At 38.4% G+C, this 26574-nt stretch overlaps 1 protein-coding gene across 8 annotated transcripts in view; it reads right to left on the bottom strand.

Moving 5' to 3' along the window:
- The window catches only part of akap13 (A-kinase anchoring protein 13), a 94123-nt gene that overhangs the window by 34882 nt on the left and 32667 nt on the right, over positions 1 to 26574 (bottom strand). For all 8 annotated transcript variants that reach the window (XM_081356761.1, XM_081356762.1, XM_081356767.1 and 5 more), the window contains exons 5-10: positions 25211 to 25394; positions 20807 to 20993; positions 18143 to 20483; positions 17003 to 17076; positions 1220 to 1307; positions 440 to 573 (exon numbers count right to left, since the gene is read on the bottom strand). In XM_081356761.1, the coding sequence (XP_081212887.1) occupies positions 440 to 573; positions 1220 to 1307; positions 17003 to 17076; positions 18143 to 20483; positions 20807 to 20993; positions 25211 to 25394 (3008 nt within the window). The remainder of the gene's footprint in view (positions 1 to 439; positions 574 to 1219; positions 1308 to 17002; positions 17077 to 18142; positions 20484 to 20806; positions 20994 to 25210; positions 25395 to 26574) is intronic.

Here is a 26574-nt window from a genome sequence, read left to right as displayed (position 1 = left end):
TAGAGGGATCTACTTACCACCAAGTAAACCAAACATTACAGTTCTCAGAAAAATACTATTTTTCTCTGCGACTTGCTAAGAGCAACACTTAAGTGTCTAAGTCTGTGTTAAACATCTTTAAATTGAGGCAAGGAGTTTAAGGGGTGGAGAAATCCTTAGAGGTGGTGGGAAAAAGAGGAGGAAGCATGTCTGAGGATGAGGTCATAATAATGGCCTTGGCCCACCGATCTGCTCACGTCACATGACATGATGTCAGTGGAGCAAGATGTTGATGAAGATCACCACTGAAAATGAGACGTATTACATAACCGCTTTATATGGCGGAGGCAAAAGCGAGGGGTTCCGCTTGGTAGACACATAGAAACAAAACAAATAGCAACTCTGCTTCGAAAACAAACAGAATTGGGTGATAATGGAAACAACTCAAATCCGCACCCACCTTATTATTAAAAACTATGTCCTCGCCCAAATCCTGGCTAAAGAGAGAGTCGCCATCGCTGACAGACCCTCGCATGGGGCTCGCTGACTCTTTGTGACGTACGCTCTCGGGTGAGGGGGTCGAAGGGGGGAATTCTGGGGGGGGAAAGAAGAATCAGGAACAACATGAGAATGTTGAATAGCAACAGAAGAAGAATACATAGAAAATAAAACAGACCAGACTCGATTCTCACGGACTGAATCAAAATACAATCTGAAAGTGAGTCATTTCAGGCCATTGTGTTGCATCTCTTCTCGCAATCTTCCCAGACAGGATGTTGATGTCATCTACTTAAATAGATGATCTTATTTGACTAGTGGAGTCTTTTGTATTGACAGGAAGACATTCATTTAGTCTTTGGAGGATGTGTATGTCGTTTCCCATGTGACACAATGTGGGCACTATTTAGATTGGACACACACAGACACAGTCTGAGCAAAGAGGGCATCCTTTCTTTTGTAGCATGCTGGAAGATGTATGAAAGAGGTTTTTGTGTTTTGTTCTGGATGTAACTTTCAACCATAAACTAAACCTACGTGATGCAATGTTGAGTTGTTGACGTCAAACGCTGTATGTTCAGTAAAACTCTGTGGTATTTCAGTGTAAATTTATGCTTAGAAGCCACAATTACGTAGGTGCTACAGTAACATGAACATCCTCAAAGACCATGAACATTTGGGTAACCAACTTGATATTCAATGCAAAAGACTTCAGGCTTTTGAAGCAGAACCAGTTGGTTACCTGAGCTCACTGAAGTGGATTTCTTCTCCTGGAGTTCAGCATCTCGACTGGCATCAACTGAATAAAATGTCTCTGTCTCTCTGTGAATCTGCAATGAGAAAATCATTCCAGTTTAGAGTGTGTCATATCATGTCCAAAATAACTCTTTTGATACAGGTAGGTGTCAAAAGTATTCACATTCATTACTCAGGTAGAAGTATAGATATAGGGTTTAAAAAGACTTCTGTAGAAGTTGAAGTATCAACTCAAACTTTTTACTCAAGTAAAAGTATAAAAAAAGAATTATTTCAAAACTACTTAAAGTATAAAAGTAAAAGAAATGTAAGGAAAATAATCTCTCTCTCTCTCTCTAAATCAATATTTGACGCGATTTGCCCCGATTTCTCCATCGCTTACCGCATTTAGGTTTCCTTCGGAGGACTTTTGGCGCTGCGCACAAACAAATGTGACTACAGCCTCTCACAAGTTAGAAAGACACCACAACGCCAATCAGTTTAGCGATGTGTATTCAGGAGGCGGGAGTCAGGTCTAAACCGTTTGTGTAATTGGTCATTTTTTTTTTTTTTTTTTACGACGACAAGCCGAAATTAAATAGGAGTAACGAGGCTATTTTTACAATGTAAGGAGTAGAAAGTACAGATAATTGCGTCAAAATGTAAGGAGTAGAAGTAAAAAGTCGTCTGAAAAATAATTACTCCAGTAAAGTATAGATAGCCTACCCCAAATTTCTACTTAAGTAAAGTAACGAAGTATTTGTACTTCGTTACTTGACCCCTCTGTTTGATATACAGATCAGAAAACTTTACAGCTGATTTAGTATATTCTGAACTTATAATATTCATACTTGTCATTTAAAAAATACTAGTGACATGAAATCTGATTGGTTGACGAATGTACTAAGTCTCTCTCTCTATCGAAATTAGCATTAGCATGACAAAGATTCCACCATTTTATTGGCAAAATATCAAAACAATTCATTTCCACCATCATTTCAACAAAACACTTAATTGAAGATGTTGGAAATGACATTTGTCAGTTAAGAAAAATGACAATACAAAATTTTTTTTTTTAAATAATACAAAAAGAGTTTTCTAAAGGTAATGATTTTCTCAAATGCATAATATTCTCAAGACCCATCATCTGCTAAAAATCATGCTAGAATCCAGCAGGACATACAGTACTGATGCATCAGGTGAAAGATGGTTTCCTCTGCAACCTAAAACCAGGACAAATATGTCAATGGTTTCGACTTGGACGGCTAAAGCATTTTCCTTCGACCACAGAATAATTCGCTTTCTTGATGAAGAAATGTGCCTTTCTTCAGCTCGTGAACAGAAATATTAGCAGTGGTAAGAGCGTCTACCTCCTGAGAGAGTTACATGTGGTTGTAAACCCTCAAGGCTGTGATTTGGGGCAGGAAGGGTTTCTGGGGGCATGTGTGGGGCATTCAGAACAGACCTAGAGGAATGTGACCCACATGTAAACATCACGGCCCACTAACGTTCAACATAGAGCAGCTGTGAACGGGCCATAGAGGGCTAGTTTTAGGCTACTGTAAGGACAAAGTGGTCACCGTACAATAGTGGTGCAGGAATGATGTAAATTTGTAGGCCAACCCGGAAGATACACTGGTTCCATCAACAAAAACACAATATGATTTTTACATAGGCTTTTGGTTTATTGTAAAAAAAAAAAAAAAAGAAAAAAAAAAAGATAATTGATTTAACCAAAATAAAATTCGAAATACCCAGACTTCGGGAAGATGGGACATTTATCCATCTTAATGCCCATTTTTACACCATATTTTCCACACATTGTACTATTGTTATGTATTATTAGTAGTATTACTACTATGGTATTACTACCACCTGATGCATCAATATTATTATATATACACTGATGCATTAATAAGGATGAATAATAATAATAATAATAATAATAACAACTGTAATATGTAATAATAGAATAATAATATAATATAAATTATAATAATAATGGTGAATGTGGTGTTAATAGGCCAAATTCAATATTTAAATAATAATATAAAATAAATGTATATAAATTGATATATAAAATAAATCCAAAAACAGCAACACTGCAACACCACGGTACTTTTTAGTTAGTGTAATCAAAGAAGAGCTACAACACCAGCTGTAACATAGTATAGAAAGATCAAAAGACCATGAAAAAGAAGAACATCCCTGTGGCGGAAACAGAAGCTTAGAAACCTTCCTGAGCAGCTCATCTGCATGGCCATCATCAGCTCCATTCAGGACTGATTACACCCACCCACTGCCCGTCGTAAGCATGTGACACACGCTCAACTCCCACGCTTAGTGTGTACCCGCTGTGTGCATGCACGTGTGTGGCTTCTGGTCATAGACCTCCTTTGTTTGGTCATTGGTGGATGGACACTGCTCTAGTGTGGCAAGCAAGAGGGGCGTGGGCTTTTCAATAGAGCCGTCAACAGCTGCAGCCTTTTAACTCTCAGAGAGTGAGATGTAAGGAGAGAAACAGAAACAAATACTGGAAAAAAGAACGAAATGGGAAGAATAGCTGGCTGAATCAGTTTCTTTATGTGTGGTCATGATTTCCTGAGCTATGATCTAAAAAACAAACAAATCAAATAATCTAAAACAAAACAGAAAAGCCCAAATAAAAAATAATAATAAAAAAATAAAACAATAAATGAGCAAACAACTAAATGAAAAAAATAAATCAACAAAACAAAAAATAAAAAAAATAAACCGAGCAGAAAACAAACAAATCAAACAAACTAAAACAAAACCAAAGCCGAAATAAAACAAAATATTTAAATAAAATAAACGAACAGACAACTAAACAAAACAACAACAACAAATAAACAAATCAAACAAACTAAAACAAAACCAAAGCCGAAATAAAACAAAATATTTAAATAAAATAAAACTATAAACGAACAGACAACTAAACAAAAAAAACAAAAACAAATAAACAAATCAAACAAACTAAAACAAACCAAAAAGTCCCCCTGAAATTAAATTTAACAGGCAATTAAAAAAAAACTCAATCAAACAATCGGTTTTAATTGTCGGGTAACGATTGGCTTTTTTTTTTTTTTTGCCACGTTTATTTAAAAGGGTATGAAAAGATGAGGGGATGGTATCAGTAGATAACACAAGCTGGATTTAAACTCTGGTCATCTGCCTAAGTGCCACCACATAATGTGTCAGGCAACACATCTCATGTTTTAATGAAGACACGCCATCATGGAATTAAGAAAAGCGATTCAGGGCTGTGATGTTTCACTGCTGTTCAAAAAACATGTCATTCCCAGTCGCAGTAGGTTCTGACAGGATCCAGACAGCACCGAGAGTCTTACACCATCTGGAACTTCGACATGCAAGCATGTTATGTTTACTGATCCCAGAACAGACATCAACCTCAATCTGACAAACAAAATCATACAAACACACTGCCCCCAATCCTTCAATCTTTATTATGAATGATAAACTTGTCTTTGAGTGGGAAAGCAAATGAAAAGTCTCAAGTACAGAGCACTCAGTTTCAGACGATTAAACACTAGTTTTCGTGTGCAGGCTTGTGGATGTGTGTATCTGGATGTATATTACCAAACGCTCAAAAATGTGTTTATGCGGACAAATTTGCAGAGAACCAGAAGGTTAGCTGGGATACTGCTCTGATATTTTATGTCAGTTTCACGGCTTAGTAATAATGGTAATGGATGTAGCAGACACACACAGAAACACTTCCAACCAGACACCGTTTCTACCAATTACTGAATGAGTCGTGAAAATCAGTCCACAAATGTGGCATTTAGAGCCAATGTGCAGTAATGGAAATATGTAATGCCTCACACTGACCAAATGCTAAACACATGCCACAGGCAGAAACGGTCAGCCAGAGTCCTGCTCTTTGATCATGACGGGTTTGATTATTTTTCAGGATACACGCTTTAAGGATAACTTGGCATAAACAAAGCATAAATATAGATTTGTCAGGCCAGATATGTTAATATATCCGATTGGTCAACCAATATGGGTTTGTTTTTAAAGGCCAATATCGCAAAAGCAAGGAGTCCCACATAGCTCCAATACATCTATAAGTCAGCCATTATTAGTTTATTCAGCAAAAGTGTCCAATAACATACTGTAGGGGTTTATTGATAAAAAGTGATGATCATGTCAGCCACCATAATGCTACTGATATGACTGGATTTATCTTATGTGAAAATTTTACTATTATTTATTTTTTCCTTTTAAATCAGGGAAAAACAAAATGTTAAATTTAAACTGATTTAAACATAGTTCACGCAATATTTAAAATAACATTTTATTTGTACAAAAATTCTGTAATACTTAAACATAATTGGAAAAAGTTTGCATTATTCACTGACAAGGCAATTTTGCAGATGCGCGATTAGATAGATAGATAGATAATTTGAATCTCGTCACAATATGACTGGCATTAAAAACCGAGGATAGCTCACTTAAAGACACCCTGTATAACAACTCATACAGACAATACACAATTTTTAGCGCAAACAATCTTTCAGAGTGCATTTACATGCATTGAGAATCTCGAGATGCAGCCGGACACAATGGGGCTTTGAATAGGCGCTGGGACAAAGAGCTCATTGCAGGGGATGATTTACAGCAGAACAACGCAAACATGAAGTGAAATCATCAAGTAGTTCAAAGAGGCTTTACGATGCTCGTTTCGGCAAATGTGACGTCAGGTCACAACTGGAAATTAAGTTCAAGAATAAAAAAACATGCAGAATTAATGAACAATGTTTGAAAAACCATGTGTGCGTTTAGTCAGGAAAGGAAAGTAATTATGACAAAGGAGTGTTGTGCACGAGCGCATGATGTAGGCTGTAAAAAGCTGCCATGCATTTCCCCAGGCATGTGGCGTAGTTTTCTTTACGCCACTGATGGAGAGAAAATGGGGCCATAATGGAGTTCAATCCACAAAACAACACAACACTTCATTGACTGGCAAATTCAACACTTCAAGAGTGAGATGGAAAAGGTGCATTGACTAAAACATGATCCTGACGCCCTTCACATGACCTATCCTGACACACGACCCCTTAGTCTTTGACGGTATTGACTTCCTGTGGGAACCCATGTCACAAGAACAGGAAACTACCCCAGAATTGCCTTTTCCAAACAATCTCCTTCCCCTGAGGAATTATGGGTGCCTAGAACAGGACAACAGTGGGCAGGTGAACTTTAAAAGTAGATGTGTAGCCAACAGTGCTGAGAATTCCAGGCCGAGATTGGTTTGCAATCGTGCCTTGCCGAACCAAGCTCAAGTGGAAATATAACTGGAACCGTTCGGCCTTACGGTGGAAAAGCAGCTGGTAAAGAGTTGTGGGTGCTTGTTAAGGGATCAGAGTAGTTTTTAGTCTGTTGCCAGCTGTCAACTTTAACACTTTTCTAGCACTGGAAGGTTTTTTTACTAAGCTGATTTTTGACAGTTATGTAAATACAAATTTTTACAGATGATTTTTCATTTGCAAGGTGAAAAGCCACAAGTTACACTAAGAGTTAATGATTTGGGGTCATATTCACCCAAAAAATATTTTCATAAGAACTATACATTTAAAATACGTATGAGGCTATCCATACTTAACAGGTTATTCACAATGATTTTAAAACACTTAAATAAATTTTGAATGTATCCTAAAAATTTTCAATCTTATTAAAAAAAAATACAAAAAGTTGAAATGTGACATTTGTAATGTTACAAAATGAGATTTATATTTCAAATAAATGCTGTTCTTTTGAACGTTCAATCAAGGATCTGGGGGAAAAAATCCTCAAAAATATTAAGCTACACACAGCTGTATTCAAAATTAATAATAAGAAAATAAATTATTATTTAGCAGCAAATCCTCATATTAGAATGATTTCTGAAGAATCGTGTGACACCGAAGAGTAATGATGCTGAAAAATTCAGCTTTGCCAGTAAAGGATAAACTTGCATATCAAAATAGAAAAGTTATTTTAAATTGCAATACTTTTTCACAGTATTAATGTTTTTACTGTATTTTTTTCTTCCCCAGCATTTATTAATCTCACAATCCCAAACTTTTAAAAGGTAGTGTATGATATGAACTTTGTGGCAAAGTGTCTTTTAAGTGCTTTGGCTCTGGTCCAAACACATCCATGTTCTAATCATGGAAAAGGAGACTGTTGAGATGGGCCATATTAAGAGATGACAGAACTTCCGAAAGGCTTATGAAACAGAGCTGTAATCCACTGAGTGCAGAGAGAGACTGTCCACAGACTGTGGTCTGAGCTGGACATTCTGGACACATTCCATAGATATGACGAGCTGTGGAGACAGGAAAGGCTATGACATGGAAGTGGGCACCAGTGGACGATTTTCGTACTGCAAAAATAGCTACCTACTGATTTTGCATGGTTCTTCTATTTGTTTCTTGCACACATTTGCAGGCGGGTTCTGGGTAAAACATCTGTGAAATGACTTAAAGAGGTGTTAAGTAGCCATTTGGCTTCTCGTTCAATATCAAGGAGGTCTCAGGTGAAAGGAATATGCTACAACAAAGGTCTGCGTCAATTGGAAAGTGCTCCCTCGGGTGCTCTTTGAGGCGGCCGTGGACAACCTGTCTTTCTCAATCCTCACTTAGTGCTGAAGCGGCACCTGCGGCCCTGTATTTTACATACAGAACGGTTTAACAGCCCCTCTTCACTTCCCACCACAGATGCTAAACGTGGACCATATATTAATATATCACCTCGCAAATATAACAGTATATAATGCTGATTTAAGGTGGAAAAAAAACTGAAGTCTTAAATTGGTGAGACCATGAAGCCTGATCATAAAAATTACAAGCTGTCTGGAGTATTTACACAGACTTTAAGTGAACTATCGGGATGAGGGATGCGATATACAACTACAATTATATATTCCTTTATATATATATATATATATATATATATATATATATATAACACATTTAGTGATACAGAAGCCAAGTAGGCCTGTGTGTATCATGAATGTGAATAAACGATTAAAGAAAAATTCTAAATGATAAAATTAAGAGAAAAAAAATATCAGATTAGCATAAAAGGAGAGCATATGAAAGAGCATACCTAATAGTAAACAATACATGCTGCTTCTATGAAGGAATAATTATGCATGGCAGTTCTCCACAATATTTTATACCTACTATAATTAGATTTTTTTTTATTATTATCTTGCCTTCCCACATAATGATTCTCAGACCTGCTGCCAGCTCATGTCAGATGATGGAAAGCAGAAGGAAGCAGAAGAAGTGAATGGAGATAAACATGCAGCGAAGCAAGCTTGGACCAATCTACTTATCAAGAGACAATAATCGAGGGGTCAGACTGTGGAAGGGCCCTTTACGTGTCTGGCTGTGACCTTCACTGATACAGTACCAGACCAGCCACTAAATATACAACCTCCAACATACTGACAGCATTCCAGTCAGAGCCCTTACTGTTCCCACACACACAATATCTAAATTAGGACAGGGAGTAGACTTCTATTGTTTTTATAAAGCTTTTGCATTTTTAGATAAGGCTTTATTATAAAGCTTCAGTATTTTTTTAAATTAAAATGATCCAAAAAGAAGGTTGTGTCAAATTTTGCTAATTTCTGAGGACACTTTTGTCCCTAAATATGGACTGTTAAATCACAGGTTTTAATGTTTGACAATGACCTTATTTGTAAAAAAAGAATGAATGAACTAAAGAATGAATCCAAATACCTGTAAATATGAAATATGGACTGAGAAGTCTCAGGTTTCACCGTTTGTTTGACAACAAACGTAAGGGTGGGGGTGTGGGGGGGAGATGGAACTCAATGCGAAATTGTTACGAAATTCAAACTCCAGCATGTCTAGAACAAAACATCAAACCCTAGAGTTAATGGAGAACAGTGGCCTGAAATTGGAAAGCAGGCCTCATCGTTCCACATCCAAAACTGAACTCCACCCAAGCCAAGCAGCGAAACTCCACAGCTCTCATGCACACACACCCCTTCGATTCAACGGGAGCGAGACCTCTGGCATCTCAACAACGCTCCCGGCCAACCCTAATCAATGCAATGTGACGGCGCACGCAACTGTCAACAAGACAATCTGCAAAATTTACAGACAACAATGATTTTTAACAGACTTTCGAAAGGAACTCGAACACAACTACTACTTGTTTTCTGCTTCATACCTTAATCAAAACCACGTCCACGGACCTCTCGCCCTTTGCGCACAGGCTGTACCGTCGCCGGTGTCGCTCGTACATCTTTTCCAGGGGTGAAGTGTGAAGGAGGAGAAGAGAGTGCCGTTATATTCCAACATGAAGCCCGAGACTCGTGGAGTTCCCAGTCAAGCTTTGGGAAAAATGAGCAACTCTCTGCACATCTGCACCATGAACCAGCCCCGTTCTCACTCTCCCTCCCTCCCTCCCTCCATTCTTCACACACTTTTTTCTCCCCTCCCTCTCTCCTTTTTCCTTCTGCACACTCCCTCTCTTTTTCTGTCGCTGGCTTTCCTTCTGCTCCCACTGTTGTTTTTTTAACAGACTCACCCAATCGCAGCTGCTCTTTTCCATTCCCCCTTCGCTCTTTCAATGCCTCTCATCTCATCCTTTTCAATTTTCGGAGCAGAAAGCCTCACATCTTTACCAATGTGCATCATGGTGTGGTTGAACTCTGATCGGTTAACACCCATTCACTGATCAGAGGAATATTTTTAGAAGGATTTCATCCTTCAAACTGTTTGGAGAACAGTGGGGCGAGGTTCCCAGGCTCAACCCAGCAAGATAAGGCTTTTCCATCCAAGTAAACACTATCAGAGAGGTTGTCATGACAAGATAATACACTCTTGGACACTGTTCGCAAGAAGTGTAAAGTGTAGTGAATCTCATTTAGCTTTGCATTGGATGCAAGGGACCCTCGATCACTGCATCTGTATAGAACCATCAACCGACTAACAGCTGGAGTCATGGCAACCCTTTCAAATGGCGAGAATGATGAGAGGCCAGACTGCGGTCTGATGGGATTCACTGGGAATTTAATGCAATTGAAGCAGTGCATGAAACTTGGGCTTCTGGAAAAGAATCAGAAGTAAGCCTGGGTTCATTCAGCACAAAAATACCAGAGATAGGAGTTCGCATGCAAATACAGAGGTTCAGAGTTGCTATCATTAACTAAAACTATTAAAATGGGCTTCTGTTAATTGAAATCAAGCTAAAATAATCATGAAAAAAATATTAGAAGAAAAACTTAAACTTAAAAGCTTAAAAGAAATTTAGAATTGTTGAACTTGGCAAGTATCTGAAACAGCACCAATATTACTAAATCTAAAAAAGAAAAATAAGCTAAATATAAATAACTAATGAAAACGACAAAAGTCACAAAATTATTAAATTAAAATGAAAAAATTAATTTCAAAATATAAATAAATTAGTGCTGTCAAATCGATTAATCGCGATTAATCATATCTAACATAAAATTTTGTTTATATAATACACACTATATATATATATACTTTTTTTACACACATATTATAAAAAAACCTTATATGTTATAACTTATAAGCGATTATAAGTATTAATAAATCCTAAATTGGAATATAAATAATAGTAAAATAACACTGCTACGGTTTCTACTAAATCACTGGACAATATCTAATCGATTAGGATTAAAAAGGAATTAAAATATTGCATTGCTAAAGACAGTTCATAATGGGTGGTAATGTTATGACAAACGAAGCCTGTTATTGTCCCAATGCATGCATGCCGAATTGCAATGTTTTTCCACTTTTGCTTGGGAGTTTCCATCCACCATAAAATATAACGAGGGTGACACAGTGTGTGTATATATAATTTTATGCAAAAACACACAAGGCAGACACACCTTGAGGACAAAAAAACACCTTCAATTAAAGTCTCATACATTATTCCATGTTTAGCGTGACGTAACTTGTACTTAAGAGAAACAGATATTCAGCTAACTGTGTAGGTTGTCCTGACGCAGTCGGTTCAGTCTTTACTGTGTGTTGTGTGTTTGCATGTGTGCATGTGATTATCCAGTGGAGGAGGGGACAGAAGAAACAAGGGCTCTTTGTGGGGATCTCGGCGCATGTTATCTCCGTGTTTCACTCAAGACCAGTCAACACAAACTATAATTTAAAGGAATAGCTTGACCAAAAAGATATGAAATTCTGTCATTATTTACTCATTCTCATGTCTGTTCTGTGAAATGCAAGAATATCCTGGATATTCTCTTCTCAAAAACACACCATAAAAGTGGCCCATAAGAGTTGAGTGCAAGAGTCTTCAGAAATCATATTATAAGCTTTATGCGAATAGTACACTGAAATTTGGCTGATTATACTGACGGTCATGAAAGCAGCAGCGATATACAATTCATGAAGGAATCATTGCTTTGAGTCAGATCTTTAAATGAATCAGCTTATCCTATCCACAAAATTAGTCTGGATGATTCGTTCACAAAGCTGACTAACCCACTTCTCGTATTCTCAAATTCGATGACTTGATCCAATCACAATAATTAACAGCTCGCTGGAAGAAAAGATCAGCAGTGAATAACAAAAAGTTAGCATGAAATGGAAACGGAAACTGTTTGTTAAATGTATGTTATTGATCTTTTCATCCATACATATGTTTCCATCTACGTAATTAGAAACCAATGAATTGAAACCAAGCCCTATCTTACTTTTTTTTTTCATTCTCGATAATACGTTTCAACAGGATGCGAGTTTCAATATGAAAGAAAAGATCTGTTGCTACCTTCATTACATCATGACTTCAAAGATTAGTCAGTTTGTCACATAAAACCATCTTGAGATTTCAGGAGAATATAGTGCTCACATTGGCCCTCATTTATCAATCTTGCGTAGAAATGGGCGTATATATTGGCGTAAGATTATGCTTACACTCTTCTCATCGCCTGATTTATGAAGCTGTGCGTACCTTTGAAATTCTGGTGTACGCAATACCTGCCCTTGATAAATGCCGCGGCTGAAATCGATCGTCATTAGAATAACACGCCCCTATATATTCAAGTCTCCGCTCCCCCCACGCCCTCATTTTACGCCATGGACACACGGAAGACGGCAAAGAAGAGAAACTTCTTTGAGAAAGAGAAAGCGAAACCAGGAAAGTGGAAAGAAACAAAATTGATTTCTAGATTTTTATTATTAATGACGCTTATTGTTATTTAGAAGAATAATTTCGTTATTATTTGTATTATTATTTAAAATAAGAAGAATGGCATTTTTATTATTTTGTCAGTCTGAATTATTTTTTTGGTCATTGAAAGCCTTTCATTACTAAACCCAGTCCGTGCACACCTGCCGGGCCTAACCCTGGCCTAACCATCGTTTCAAAGAATAGTACAACGGCGAGGGCGTCGAGTATAAATGCCTTGTCCGTTTGGGGAGGTGTGCGCGCAGTCCGCGGAGACTCGCGCTGCGGAGCCAGGCGAAAGTAAACAAGGCTTGAAACGTCAGGTAAAGCGCACAGGCTCGCAACTTAAGGAATACATATGTCTACAATTCAAATGCTTTGGTAAATTCACACAAATTAAACATTGAAGTCCATGTTGCACAAAAAATAAACACTGAAGTTTATAATTACTATGTTGTTGTTTTTTTACAGTGGGTCATAATATATTATATCTTTTAGTTTGTCAGTGCGTTTTGTGGTGTTAGGAATTGTTTTTCTGCGCATTCCCGCACTCAAAACGTGCGTACACCACCTCCTGAGCTGGCGTAGGATTTGAGCGTGCCGTACGCCAACGTCCATATTGATAAATCTCAAAGTCACCGTGGTTTTGGGTGTACGCCAGGTGTACGCTGGAAATTTGGTGTAAGCACTTTTGATAAATGAGGGCCATTATATGGACCATTTTTACAAGACATTTATGTGCTTTTGTTTAGTTTCGTAAATGCAAAAAGATGACCAAAATGTCTCCTTTTGTGTTCCAAAAGTCATATGGGTTTGAATTAAAACAATGGTAAATTACTTTTTAATGACTGAGTAAATTACTTTTTGGACGAACTAATGCTGGGAAAGAGAGAACACACAAAAGGAGGAAGACTTGAAAAGAGTGAGCAGAAGCACAGAAATCGAGTGAGAACAATACAAAGGAGTTTGTGTGGATCCTGACCAGCCTCACTGGTGTCTTCAATCCTCCCACTCCACCAACAGCAGCCCTTTGCTTTTCTTCAACATCACGCCATTCTTACACTTCACATTCCAGCGCTTGAGAGGCAGCCTTGTCCCTTTTTCCAACACACTACACACTGGATTTGTGTTTGCGCGCGTGTTTGTGAGGGTGCGCACTAAGAAACTGTTTCCCAGAGGCAGCTCGTGTGGTTTAATAGTTTAGATGTTTAGTGAAAAAGGAACTCCTTTAGAGGGGTTCCCACAATGCATCTGGCCTGCTGCACCAGGACAGATGAAAAGAGCCAAAGAAAGAAAGAGAATAGGCAGCCCTCATGCTTTTGGTGGCATATTGAGACCACAGTCTGTGTATTTTGCCCTTACTTCTCTCTCTAACACATATGTAGACTACTAGACAGTTCAATGCACATCTGGAAGGAGTTATATTGCATCCTAACACAAGAGGGAGCCACAGCACTCTAGACACCACAGGATAAGCTAAAAACAACCAAACCACTATAAGTATATAGTATATACACTATGTGTATATACACTATACCATTATAAGTGCATGTCATTTTTTTTTTTATGTCAAGATGAACTCAAAAACAAATCAATGTATGCTCCTAAAGCATGTTCCTGGTCTTACAGTGAATGATTCAGTGGTGTAAGTTAAAAAATTAAATTATTATGATAAAGCTAAATACAATCAATTTTTCAAAAATAACTTGGATATCACAATGCCCACTGTTGGAAGCAAGGGAAATGACAAACCAATTCATTAACTAACCCCAAATGTAAAAAAAATGTCCACTTTTTTGATGTGGAAAAACTTGTTAGCATTTATTAGCATCTCAGATCCTTTTTCCAATCAGACTCCTTAAATGAACTGACAGAAGCATTACGTTTGACAATAAGTTAAAAGTGACAAAAATCACTACAAAACATGATTCAAACCATTCATCTTTAAATTGTGTGCTAAGTTTAACACTGCCTAGCAAGCAACGCTAATAAGAACCTAGCTTTCTTGTGATCTTGCCAAGCGAGAGCAAAGTTAGCATGCTAGCGCAAAGTTAGGATGCTCTGTGAATGTGACCCCTGCTCTTATCTCAAGAGTCTCTTAAGATAGAATGTTCCAGAGTGTAATTTCTTTCAAATGCTGACAATATAGTTCCACGACTCCATGATGCAGTCCAAGTCTGCATGCCAGACGGCAGATAAGTGTAAAAGTAGAGTGGTAGATTTTCCCCTATGCACCTGACATAGGTTGAACCAAGTGTCCCTGACACCTGCAAAAATGATACTCGGGTGACTTCACCACGTTGGTTGACGCCTAAGAGTAGCTATTCTAACCGCACAGAATGCTTAAGAATTATAGTTACCTGACTGCAATCTAACCCCGCCTAAGAGTTTCACACTGAGTTGAATGACGTCTCGCCCCTTTTGACACTATCACTCGGGAATATAGGTCTTTAGTGTCTCACTAATCTGTTAACTTGCTGCGCAGCAATAATAACCAGACAGACTTCAGCAAATTCCCTTTAAATTCTTTAATCAAGGCCGGGAGAGTTCAAGCATTTCTCAGAGAATCTGAAAAAACAACAATACATCAGGTTTTTATACAACAGTAAGATTAACGTGATTTATTACTCATGGTAATTTTCCTTCAATATGATTGGTTCAATCTGTGCAAAACAAGCCCCCACTTCGCCCTCTGTTACTGGCAGAGCAAATTTAGATCTCAAATCATTTTAAAAAATGGAAGAGGTTAGAAGTTCATTTGATTACTCAATATGTCATGAGACTGTTGTAGACTTTTATATTTTTTATATTGTCTAGCCAGCATCTTAAAGTTTTCACTGGTTTCAACACAAAAATCTTCAGAGTACATTTTGTTCAAGTGTTAGAATGTTAGGCCTGTAGGAGAAGTAAGGTTAGATATTAGAATTATGTTTAAAACAGTTTACCGTTTTATAAAAAAAAAAAAATCCATCACAGTAGCCTGTTTACAGTGGCAACCTGGACAGAAAAAGCTACCTTGACAAGAGAGGTCAGGAGGGAGTAAAAATGATCAGACAATCAATAACTGTTGGCTGTAGGCTAATGGTGTAAAAATAAAGACTTAGGAATCTCCATTAATTTGTTTAAAGAGAAAAAAAAAATCACCTCTGACGGAATGGAAACCCATTGTCACTCAGTAATGTCACTTGCAATAAAAAAATAATTTCATTTCCAATGCTTGAGTCCACTACAACCAAAAAATTTCGGGAATCCAAAACTAGGACTGCAGATATATAAACCGTAAACAAAGCAGTGCTTGCTTATTTTGAATATCAATCACACGGATCACTATCTTCATTCCAGCCGGCTAATGTTATTATGAAAATATTTTTGTGTATTTGAATGCTCAGGTAAGATGATGTAAAATTATAACAGCCTTCTGCCTGTACTGTCTTGAATCCTTTGCTCACTTTCATCACTTTCGCTTTTATTCTCGTACACGGACTCATTCGCTTCGCTGAACAGCAAATCAGAGTTCTCTCTCTCACTGATGGCTCAACGCCGATTCAACATGCTGAATCAGCCCAACAAACCCAACAGCGTCCGACTAGAGACAATGGTGCAGAACACACTGAAAAAACTAAGCCAACGGACGCTCAAAAACGGACCGAAGTTGCCCAATGGCAACCGTCGGCTTGGTGTGTCCCGGCCTTAAGGCCCATTCACATGAATGAAAGCTATAAAAGATAAACAAAAACTACATTAGCATCCACACACCATTCTGTTTATTGTAAGAGTGTGCTGCAGTTTTGTCGTACGGCACTTTAAATGCTCTTTAAAGTCGGGTGGATTCTGATTGGCTGTCAATGTTTTTATTGTTCATCAGCTGGAAAAAAAAGCACTCTGAAAGTGATTCCTCAACATTCATTTTAGATTAATTCAAATCAGGTTCCAAATTGGGAGAAACAGGAAGCTGCCAAAACAATATGGAATCCCACAGGATGATGACAAAATAAACAACTGAAGTTAGCGATATGGAGGAGGATACTTTTAATCAGCAGCTTTTAAAGACTGAAGATAGACATCTCACTTCATCACTCTTGCTGGCCTGCGTAAATGAGCTATCACATCTTTCCTTTCCTTCCACCCTCTCAGTATTCTCACCACTGATATCATCCCTCTGACACACAACTGGGAAAAAAAAGTGTTCAGGCCTCAGGGTGATGTCATCTTTCCTCCATGAGAAAAGAACAGCACGCACACACAACGACAGTGTGAGCTGCAGGGTGGCAGCATTCCCATATCTGCCAGTTTGACCTTATGAGGGACAGTTCAGCAGTTCCAACTCAGAGCTGCGTCAGAAGCCTTTCAGCAACCAGGCGTAGAAATCAGATTTACAACAGAAGGTCAGCTTAAATACATCCCTCAATTTCTGGTCAGTGGAGCCTTTTGGGAAACTCCTACCTAACTTCTTAGCTACTGAGAATTCAGGGTGGCTGGAAGCAAATGTTTAGTTACTCACACCAAGAGGTCTAAATGTTACTGATTTATTTATTGGATTGCAGGTTGAGGATTATAGCCAAAGAATACTCACCACTTCGGAATTCGCTATGTCTGCTAAGGAGTCTTGGTGTCCGTCCACCGCATCCTCTGCTAAAGTGCCGTCATCTGTGAGACGGAATCGAGGCAAAAGACATTAATAACAATAACAATAATATGGAACTGAGAGAAGGATGAAGAACTTGTATTTTAAGTTTTAAAAGTGCCATTTTGAGAAACTTGCTGTAGATGACTGGGCTAGTTTTTCCATGTATTTAATAAACAAAATGTTTCATATGAATAAGACCCACAGTTTCAGGGAAATTCACATACGTGACTTAACTGAAACTTCCAAAAATCAATAAGTCATTCATTAACTCAGCTGCTGATTCATGTCAGAGGACTGAACATTTCAGTGGCGTATACAGGTTTATTTGTTTACTTAGAAATGAACAAATCATGATAAGACCGTTAAACTGACCACTCAGATACATAATTACAGCGATATAGCATTTGATGAAAGGAAGTGACTTATTCCTCTTTTACAACTGAGATCAGCAGCTCCATGAGTGTGATATAAATAACACAGAGTAAGGAGCTATTAGTAGAACAATGCTGAATTCTCATCTATGTGGAAAAGAGCTGGGCGTTTACTTTGTGAAAAAAAGTTCACAAGACAATCTTTCAACTGTTTTCATTCTATGATGTGAGACAGATGACATCACCAGGTTGCCAGGATACATTGTGCTGCAAATACACATTGTTTTTTGCAAACACTCCCTATTAACACGCTTACCTGAATGACAAGGAAGGTTTTTCCCTTCCGGATGGAAACCTAAACCACTGATAGATCAAAACCATATACAGGTATACATACACATATAATACAAAATAATCTGTAAGGCAAACACCATTGTGTTCACATGCACACACAAAAGTATGTTGGAATCCAGTTAAGCTAAAATTAAATTAGCTTCAAAATAGCACAAATGAGCTAAACTAGCTTTAGCTGTAAACAATTTGATTAGAATGGCATGAAAAACAAACTTCATTTAGCAGCAGCAAGAAATCCAAATCAATCCAAACAACCGTTACATAGGATGATGGTAAAAAAATAGAGTTAATAGCATCAGACACCCTAAAATAAAGACAATCTATACCAGCATCAGCAGAGTGATAAATAAAAATGCATTACCTGTCATTTGTTCCACATGCAGTTCCTCAGCATGCTGCTGAAGGGTTTCATTGTGCTTCATCAAACTATCAAGAGTATCTTGATGTAATCCATTCAGGCTGTCAGGTGTGTCTGAATGCTGTAGTTCCTCAGACAAATCATTGTCTAAATCCACTGGGGAAGTGTGTTCCAAATCCTGGTGCAATCCACTATTAATATCCAAAGGGGAAGTAAGCTCAGCTGTTGAGGATGAGGCATTGAGTGGGTCAGACATAGAGGAGCTCTCCAGAGGAGAACCACTAGTGGTGTCCACGGGAGAGGACGGGCTGTCCCCAGAGAGAGTAGTCTCACTCATTTTTGTAGTCTTGTCAACACATTCATCCCCATCGGGAATTACAGCAGAGATCTTTACTCCATCAGCGAAGGGGCTCTCAGAAGATCTGCTGTCTTTGCTTTCTGTTTGGAGGGAGGCACAAGACGGGTCTAGGCCATTCGCACATTCAACAGTAGGTTCTGATGGTGTGTATGCACACTCCTTGGAGGATTCTGGGACCTTGAACTGTGCTTTGGATTCAGCACAATCATTGTGTGTGATTTCCGATGGATCAGAGAGATCGCTGAGTGTTTCCTGTGAAATTGAGTCAATTTCCCTTTCCTGTAGAGGTTCCTCTGGAGCAACATCCTTAAATCCTGGTTCTCCTTGCAAAGCGGGCACTAGAACCGATGGTTCTCCTGGCTCACAAATTTGATTTTCTTTCATGGCAAGTGCAGAATATTCCTCAGGAATTTGCTCCACCAGATTGGACATAGAGTCTGGCTGAACAAATGTTTTAGATGCCTCTTCTCCGAACAGTGTTCCTACAATTATATCACCTCCAGAATGTTCAGAAGACACTATTGTAGACACATCCTGTTGTAAATCACTTCCAATAAAGACTTCGGAATCAACTGGCAGAGAAAGTTCATCACAAGGTTTTGATTTGTCATCTGACTTTGAGACAACAATGTCCTCAATTGATTCCGGATCTCCAATGAGCTCTTTAGGGTCTAGTATAGTCTTATTAGGGGCTACCTCCTCTTTGCTTCCATCAGGTAGAGGCACTTCAATCTGGCAAGATGAAACCTCCGCAGTGATGCCAACGGAAACCCCTGCTATTGCATTAATGTCAGAAGGTGAGTCATTTATGCAAATCTCCTGACAGTCTGATGCATTTTCTGAAGATTGTATGACTTGAGGTGGCTGTTGAAAACTTTCTGTAGTCTCAGACAAGGGATCCACAGCTGGACCTTCATAGGAGGAAGTCTCAGGAACGGGCGAGAGTCCTCGTCGAACTTTATGCACCGGTCCTGGTGCCATGTTTGGCCGAAAACTTAACGATACCAAATCTCCCTCTAAAATGCTAAATACAGAGTTCTGCTTTATGCTAACGTCATCCGCAACCAAACCAGAAACTGACTCAGTGTTGCCTTTGGTGTGTTCGCTGAGATTTCCTGTCTCTGTCTCTAGGGTACCATGTGGCTTGTCAACACCATCAGAAATAACAGTTTCATTGTTTTGTACAGACGAGGTAACCTCTGAATTTAACTGGATTAAAGGCAGTTTAGCTTCATCTGTTCTCACAGAGCATTCTGTAGGTAGCTTGGATTCAATCTCGTCATCGCGCTGACCGTTTTCCTCTGGATCACGGGAAGAAAGTGCTGAAGAGTTTAAGCCTATTTCCTGGCTGCTACTCGTCTCCCCTTCCCTTTCCTCTGGTAAGTCCCCTCGCCAACTAAGATCTGTACTCCCCTCGCTCTCCTCTTCTCTTTGTAAAGGCTGACTAATTTCCGTGGGGAGGAGACCCTGAGATTGTGCGTGGCCCATGACTTGGGACTCAAGGTTGCCAGATTGAGCGTTATAGTCTGTTTCAGTCTCTGAACTCCTCTGGCAAGTCTCCTGTTCTTCTTGGTTCCCTTTATCAGGCTGTGAAGCAGCCCCCTGCTTGGCACTGATTACGCAGAGCTCTATATCAGCTTCCTCCCGCTGATTTCCACAGGAAGGGGCACTGAAAGTCACAGAATCGTTTTCAACCCGCCGCTGCGAACAGTCAGCCTTATCTGAAGCCTTCCCAGTATCCCCTACAGCTGGCAGTTCAGGCTCCACCTCCAAGTCCTGTGATTGGACATGATCTCCTATGCCATTTTGACGAAGACACAATCCATCCTCAATGGCAGAGCTGTTCAAAAGTGATTGGCAGGTTTCTTCTTGTTCAGAGTTGGGTTTCTGATGCTCAGGCTCCAGTGAGTCAGCAGTCTCTGTGCTATCACTTGAGTCTCTGTTAAGAATCAGCAGTGCTGGCTTATGCTGTGTCAGAGGATCTTCCTGAATAAACAAAGTTCAAAAATAGCTATTAAATAAAGCAGAATGCCTTATACAGTCCTCATTAAAACTGACATTAAACATTCATCCAGAGAAAGCGAGTTAGGGTGCCTGCACAGAGAGCGAGAGAGACGGTTTAGTCTGTGATCTGCATTTAGTCACTTCCTTTAGTCACAGATAGCAACCTCCTGCAGAGTTTTAGCACAAAAGCAAACAAACCCTGCTGATCGTACCCAGCTGGAAATATCACTGTGATCTTAAAGTGAAAGAGCAAGGAAATAAAGACACACCTACTGCCACGGAGGACTTTCAAATCACTGACTCACCTTCTGATGTGACTGAATGAGGCGTTGGAGTTCCTCCACATCACATTGAAGGCTAGGTGGGAGACGCCCTGGCACATCCTCCAGCGTCAGGGTGTAAGTGTTTAGCTTGGGGTGGTGTTGCAGAACTCTGCCTTCTGGGTAACACCACTTGGATGTTTTTGTCTCCAACTCAGGCAAGTTGTCAACCCTGCCCAACACAAACATAGCAAACTTTGAAAACACCCAGTTGAGGCATCGAATCAGCAAAGGCCACACCCAGCACACCTACAGAGGATGGGAAGTAATACACAATACTGATTGTGGTTACCCATTGAACACAGAATGTCAAGTGTGAAAAATCACTCCTTTAAACATTGAACTTGAAACAGGTTTACATGTGTCAATGCTGCAGTGAGCTCGGACAACAAGAATTTAATTGTTTCTTTAGACAAAGATATGAAAAAGCAAACTCAATCTCACTAGTGTAAAAACCTGTTCTGCTTTTTCTTTTTTGCATGGGGAGAGGAAAAACAGCATAATTACACTGAAAAAAGTGAAATTCCTGGTGGCAGTTTCAACATGTCAAACAAGCTGTAAATAGATTTAAGGTGGGTACACAGCTGAATCTTACATGTCTTCTTTACATATCTGTCAGTCTCTTATGGACAAGGAAAAGAAGGCCCACAAAGCTACAAGCTTTCAAAAGAGAATATGTGCAGTTGTTAGTGTTTTTGTGTGGGCTCAGATTGTCCCCAGGGCCCTGACACATGGGTAACAACAGGAACTGTTTTCAACTACTCTGTATCTAAGGTCCAAAAGGGTACCCATAGCAACCCTGTGACATCACTTACAGGAAACTAAAGAGTGCAGAGTGAAAAGGAGAAGCTCTTAAGGTCTTGCGGACCTGAGAAGAATATTTTAGGCAGTCTGAGCCTTAGCCAAATGGCAGATGTTATGAAAGACTGAACCCTTAAGCACTGGAGAGCTGAATGAATTGCCATGTATAAGTGCTGTTTCCCTTCTATCACTAAGTCATTATGTTGTATTTATAGACTAATCGATTCAGTTAAATTGGTAATAACATGAGATAATATTTAGATATATAATGAAAAATATTATGAATTTTAAAGTATTCAAAATGCAATATTATACACTTCATAATCAATTGCACACTCAAAATTACTATAACCGCAGTTACTATACATTATTTTACTTTTATAATATATGATAATGCATGAAATTGAGAGCTGATTATGCATTATACCTTGTACTCTTTAAAGGTGCAGTCATAAACAGGTAAGTACTACAATGTATTTTAAAAGATCACAATGGGTATACAAATATATTAAGGTAACATACTGTAGGGTAAGATGTCCCCAGGGGAAGATGATTGTTTGTACCTATGAAAAATAGTGATCTATGACATTGTATTATGTTGAATATCATATATACAAATGAATATATAAGTTTTTGTATCTATTTATTAATGAGGGATTTGTGAACACATTAAAGGTCCCATATTATGCCCCTTTTCACAAGATGTAAAATAAGTCTCTGATGTCCCCAGAGTGTGTATGTAAAGTTTCAGCTCAAAATACCCAACAGATAATTTTTTACAGCATGTTTAAATTGTAATTTTTAGGGGCTCAGAAAAACGCGCTGTTTTAGTGTGTGCCCTTTAAATGCAAATAAGTTTGCTGCTGGACGACCCAGGGGGTGGAGCTTCATGAGCTCGCGCTCAGTCTCTCAGGACAATTTCATCTCACGGAATGATGATAATATCAGAAACTCTCAGTAACGGTGTTCATTTCGAGTCGGACAATAATGCCTACAGAGTCAGAGTGCTGTATAGAGATGGAACAGGTATAGTTTAGTAGTTTAATTACGGTTATTATAACATATTTGTCATCTGCTTGTATGTATCCATTATTTATTAATATCCTACAAGTCTGCTGTTTCGGACCAGGTCCGAATGATGATCAAACATATACTGATGAGTTTAATAAAGTTTATTGTACATCACACAAAAAGCGTCAGTTTTACTTCAGAAAATCACTGTAAGAGCTGTGTAAACACAGTAAGTTATAAGAAGTGCGCAAGTACATAAACGAATTTCGGTAGAGTTGAGGGAGCATTCCTGTGGGCGGAGGTTAGTCAAAAAACTGTTCTACTGACGTCATTAAAGAAGGAAGTAGAGGGATGTAGTCTAAACGGGCCGTTCGATGTAGGCGACTTCTGTTGGCATTGAACTTTGAGCTTTATAATTTTACAGATATTATTTATGCTCTAACAGCAACATTACACACTAAAGTTTGAAACATGGGATCACGAAGAACGGGACCTTTAATGTTTTTAGCTTTGAGGAGTAAAATAGTTTAAGTTTTTAGTTAGGTAGTTTTTGTTTTAAGTTTTACCCCAGTAAGTTACCCCATCTTACCCCTTTAAATATTTGACAATTTGTGCTGTAACAACTAAATGTGCTAATGTTTCTATTTATTTCCCATAATAACACATTGTCTAATTCATCATCATCCTGTACATGCTAAACTTATATCTTAAAGTGTTACAGTTGAAAAAATAAGTAAATCCACATTCTTTTTAATGGGGGGGGGGGTCTTTCCCTCACGTTACCCTATATATTCATATAATAACATGATTAAGTTTACAATTCAGACTTCAGAGAAAGCTATGAGAAAAGCATGTCAAAACATCTTAGAGAAACCACCAACGAAATACCATGATCTTTGATGGAAAGATTTGAGGCAATGTCTAAGGGTGCACTGTGGTTCAGTACACTTGCTTTAAATGAGGCACTAAACCAGAGCACTTAACAGCCTCCTATAACAGCCTCTTGAATCCAGGGAGCACAGATCGGACGCTAGCTCTGAGTCTGGTCTCTCCCGCGCCCTGTTTCAGAATAGTCAAGTAGGGGAACATACTGTAAGGAACCGGTACCACACAGGCTTGCTAGCCATAGACTGTGAAGAGCAACGGCTGAGGGAAGCTGATCTGAGTAAACGTCTCTGTTACACACACACAGGTAATGCTACTTTACTGAGTAAATCTGCAGACAGGATCTTGTTGGTTTAAACCCAGTTTCTGTTGTAATTTGCATAGGCTTGCTTTAAAAAGATTGAGAAAGCTTATGTGGCTTTAACTGTTTACAAAGAGCTCAGAGCCACATGACCTGTCCTTGTGCTTTGCTCTTATCTCCCCTACATTTCAACATCCTCCTTTCTTCAGAACCCAACACTAAATCTCACTTCATTTATCTATCACCTCAATCTATTAAGACTCCGTACAACATTGCTCTTTTTGTCTGTTTGAGAAACCAAACCAGCTCAATGGATCAGTTTTTCTGACCAATATAAGATTGGGAGTGTGTTTGGGACACCCATTTGAAAAACGGTTATTTTTGCACCTTACAAACTTCACCTTTACGACTCAACTTTTTATATTTGAGAGTGACAAATACGATAAAGCTGTATTTGTTTAAGGCATTTCAAAGGTCACAACACCCACTAAACACTATGTTCTGTTTGATAAACTCAGCTGCTTGCATTTAACAGCATTAAAATGTAAAAAGATATGATCTTTTTCTTCTTGTATATATATTATATATATCTATATATATCTATATCTATCTATCTATCTATCTATCTATCTATCTATCTATCTATCTATCTATCTATCTATCTATCTATCTATCTATCTATCTATCTATCTATCTATCTATCTACTAAATGTTCTTCATGTTTACTTGTATTATAATAATTGTTTTTTTTTACAAATTAATTTACATGACTTTTGACTGAAGTTTGTAATTACAGGGATTTTTTTTTTTTTTCGATTTATTATTCTACTTGATAAAATATTATAGAGCTTGACAGTATGTATATAATATACTGCTAATAATAATTTATACACACACACACACACACACACACACACACACACAGACAGTACATACAGTACTTTTTTTTTTGGGGGGGGGGGTATTTTTTACAATATTATATACATTCTGTCAAGCTCTATAATATTTTATCAAGTAGAATAATGAATTAAAATTAAAAATGAATTCCCTGTAATTACAAACTTCAGTCAAAAGTCATGTAAATTAATGATGACAAATGACAAGATAATGACAAAAAAATAAATAAATACAAGTAACCATGAAGAACATTTAGTTATTGGGATTATGGAATTTAATTATATTAATTGTTTATTAATTTTATCATATTGCCATTCCTGTGAATAATACATTTAAAAATGAGCAGCTCTGTCATTATAGCAGACATATTAGGGATATCTTTTTTGAAGCCTTCGAATATTGTCTTTGACAATGGAGGGGGGCCTTGAAGTAAAAAATGTTAGTATAATGAGCTAAAAATACTGGTTAAGGATATAAATTTCTTGCACACTTACTCTGTCAGCAGTTTCTGGAGCTGTGAGTGGCCTTTCTTCTGTGCGACCCTGGCCGGTGTACGACCCTGTTTGTTGGGAAGTCGGAGAGCCTCTCTTCCTCCGGGTTGCTGGAGGAGAAAGAGTGCTACCTTGCGTAGTCCGCGCTTTGCAGCAAAGTGCAAAAGTGTGTCTTGTGGCCCAGGTTCTACAGGAGAGCAAAACAGAGTCCAAATCAATCTCCTTCGTTGTCCTTTAAACAACACACTATTATCTAATGCATATTTCTGATATTGCTGCTTCAAGAAAGCGCCACACTCACTGCTTCATGGGGCCTTCAAAGCTTTAAACCCCACCCTCTGTAACTTCAGAACCAATGAGAAGCTGGCAAAGCCCTCAAACAAGACCCACCCCCACAATTCCCTCGACCTCTGTCAACAGAATCTCCTGACAAACTTGTGCAAACATCATTTTAATAGATCATTTACAATAAGGACAGAAAACCCCGCCAGAGAGGGGTCCTGAGTGAAATAAGCAATCGTTTTTGAAGGCGTTTATCATAAAGACAGATTACAGAGTGCTGTTTTTAAAAAGTTCAGGAAGCTTGAATGAGGTTCTCTGTGAAATAACAGAGACAGAGGAAGGATTGTTCTTGCTGGTTAATGAGAGGCTGAGAATGAGACTGCCCTCGTTTAATCGGCCCACTGAGGATCCAACAACTAATTTGAAGCCCCGAGCACAACAAAAAAAAGCTGTGGTGAAGTGTAATGTGGCACTGGAAAGAACAGCAGATCAGGATCACTTCACAGTCTGATTGGAGACACAAGAGTGGACATGACATTATTTTGAAAATACTGGTGTCAACTAACTTGTATCCTTGTGCTACGTTAATATTGTCGTCCCCAAGACTCAAAACACTGGCGTTATCATACTGTTTTTTCAACTGTAGTATCATAACCACACACATTATATCTGCATGTTTTTGGAAATGAAAATGAAATGCAATAGGAGAAGTTTAACTTCCCCGTCTTAAAGAGAAATCATTTACTCACCCTCAAGTCATTCCAGACCTATATGAATTGTATTTCTCTTGACTATCTTACACAGAGGAAACATTCTTTATAAAAAATAAAAATACGATTTTTCTTTGTGATTTTCACAAATGAACAAGCAAGACCTTGCGTTGCTAGCTTGAGCGCTAGGTACATTTACATGACAACAATGTACTAAAAACGGAAGAGTTTTTACTTTGCATTTATTTCCTGTACAGATGACAATGCTGTCAAAATGATCCTCGTTCACACTGATCCGCAAAATGACTAAAAACGCTGTATTATGCTGCCAGGCCAGTAGTTGGCGATGTCACTGTGAAGAACCACTATGCACCT

This window comes from Scardinius erythrophthalmus (assembly GCF_964197995.2).
Source record: "Scardinius erythrophthalmus genome assembly, chromosome: 24".
In the NCBI taxonomy this organism is placed as follows: Eukaryota; Metazoa; Chordata; class Actinopteri; order Cypriniformes; family Leuciscidae; genus Scardinius; species Scardinius erythrophthalmus.
This window is presented reverse-complemented; position numbering and strand designations above follow the sequence as displayed.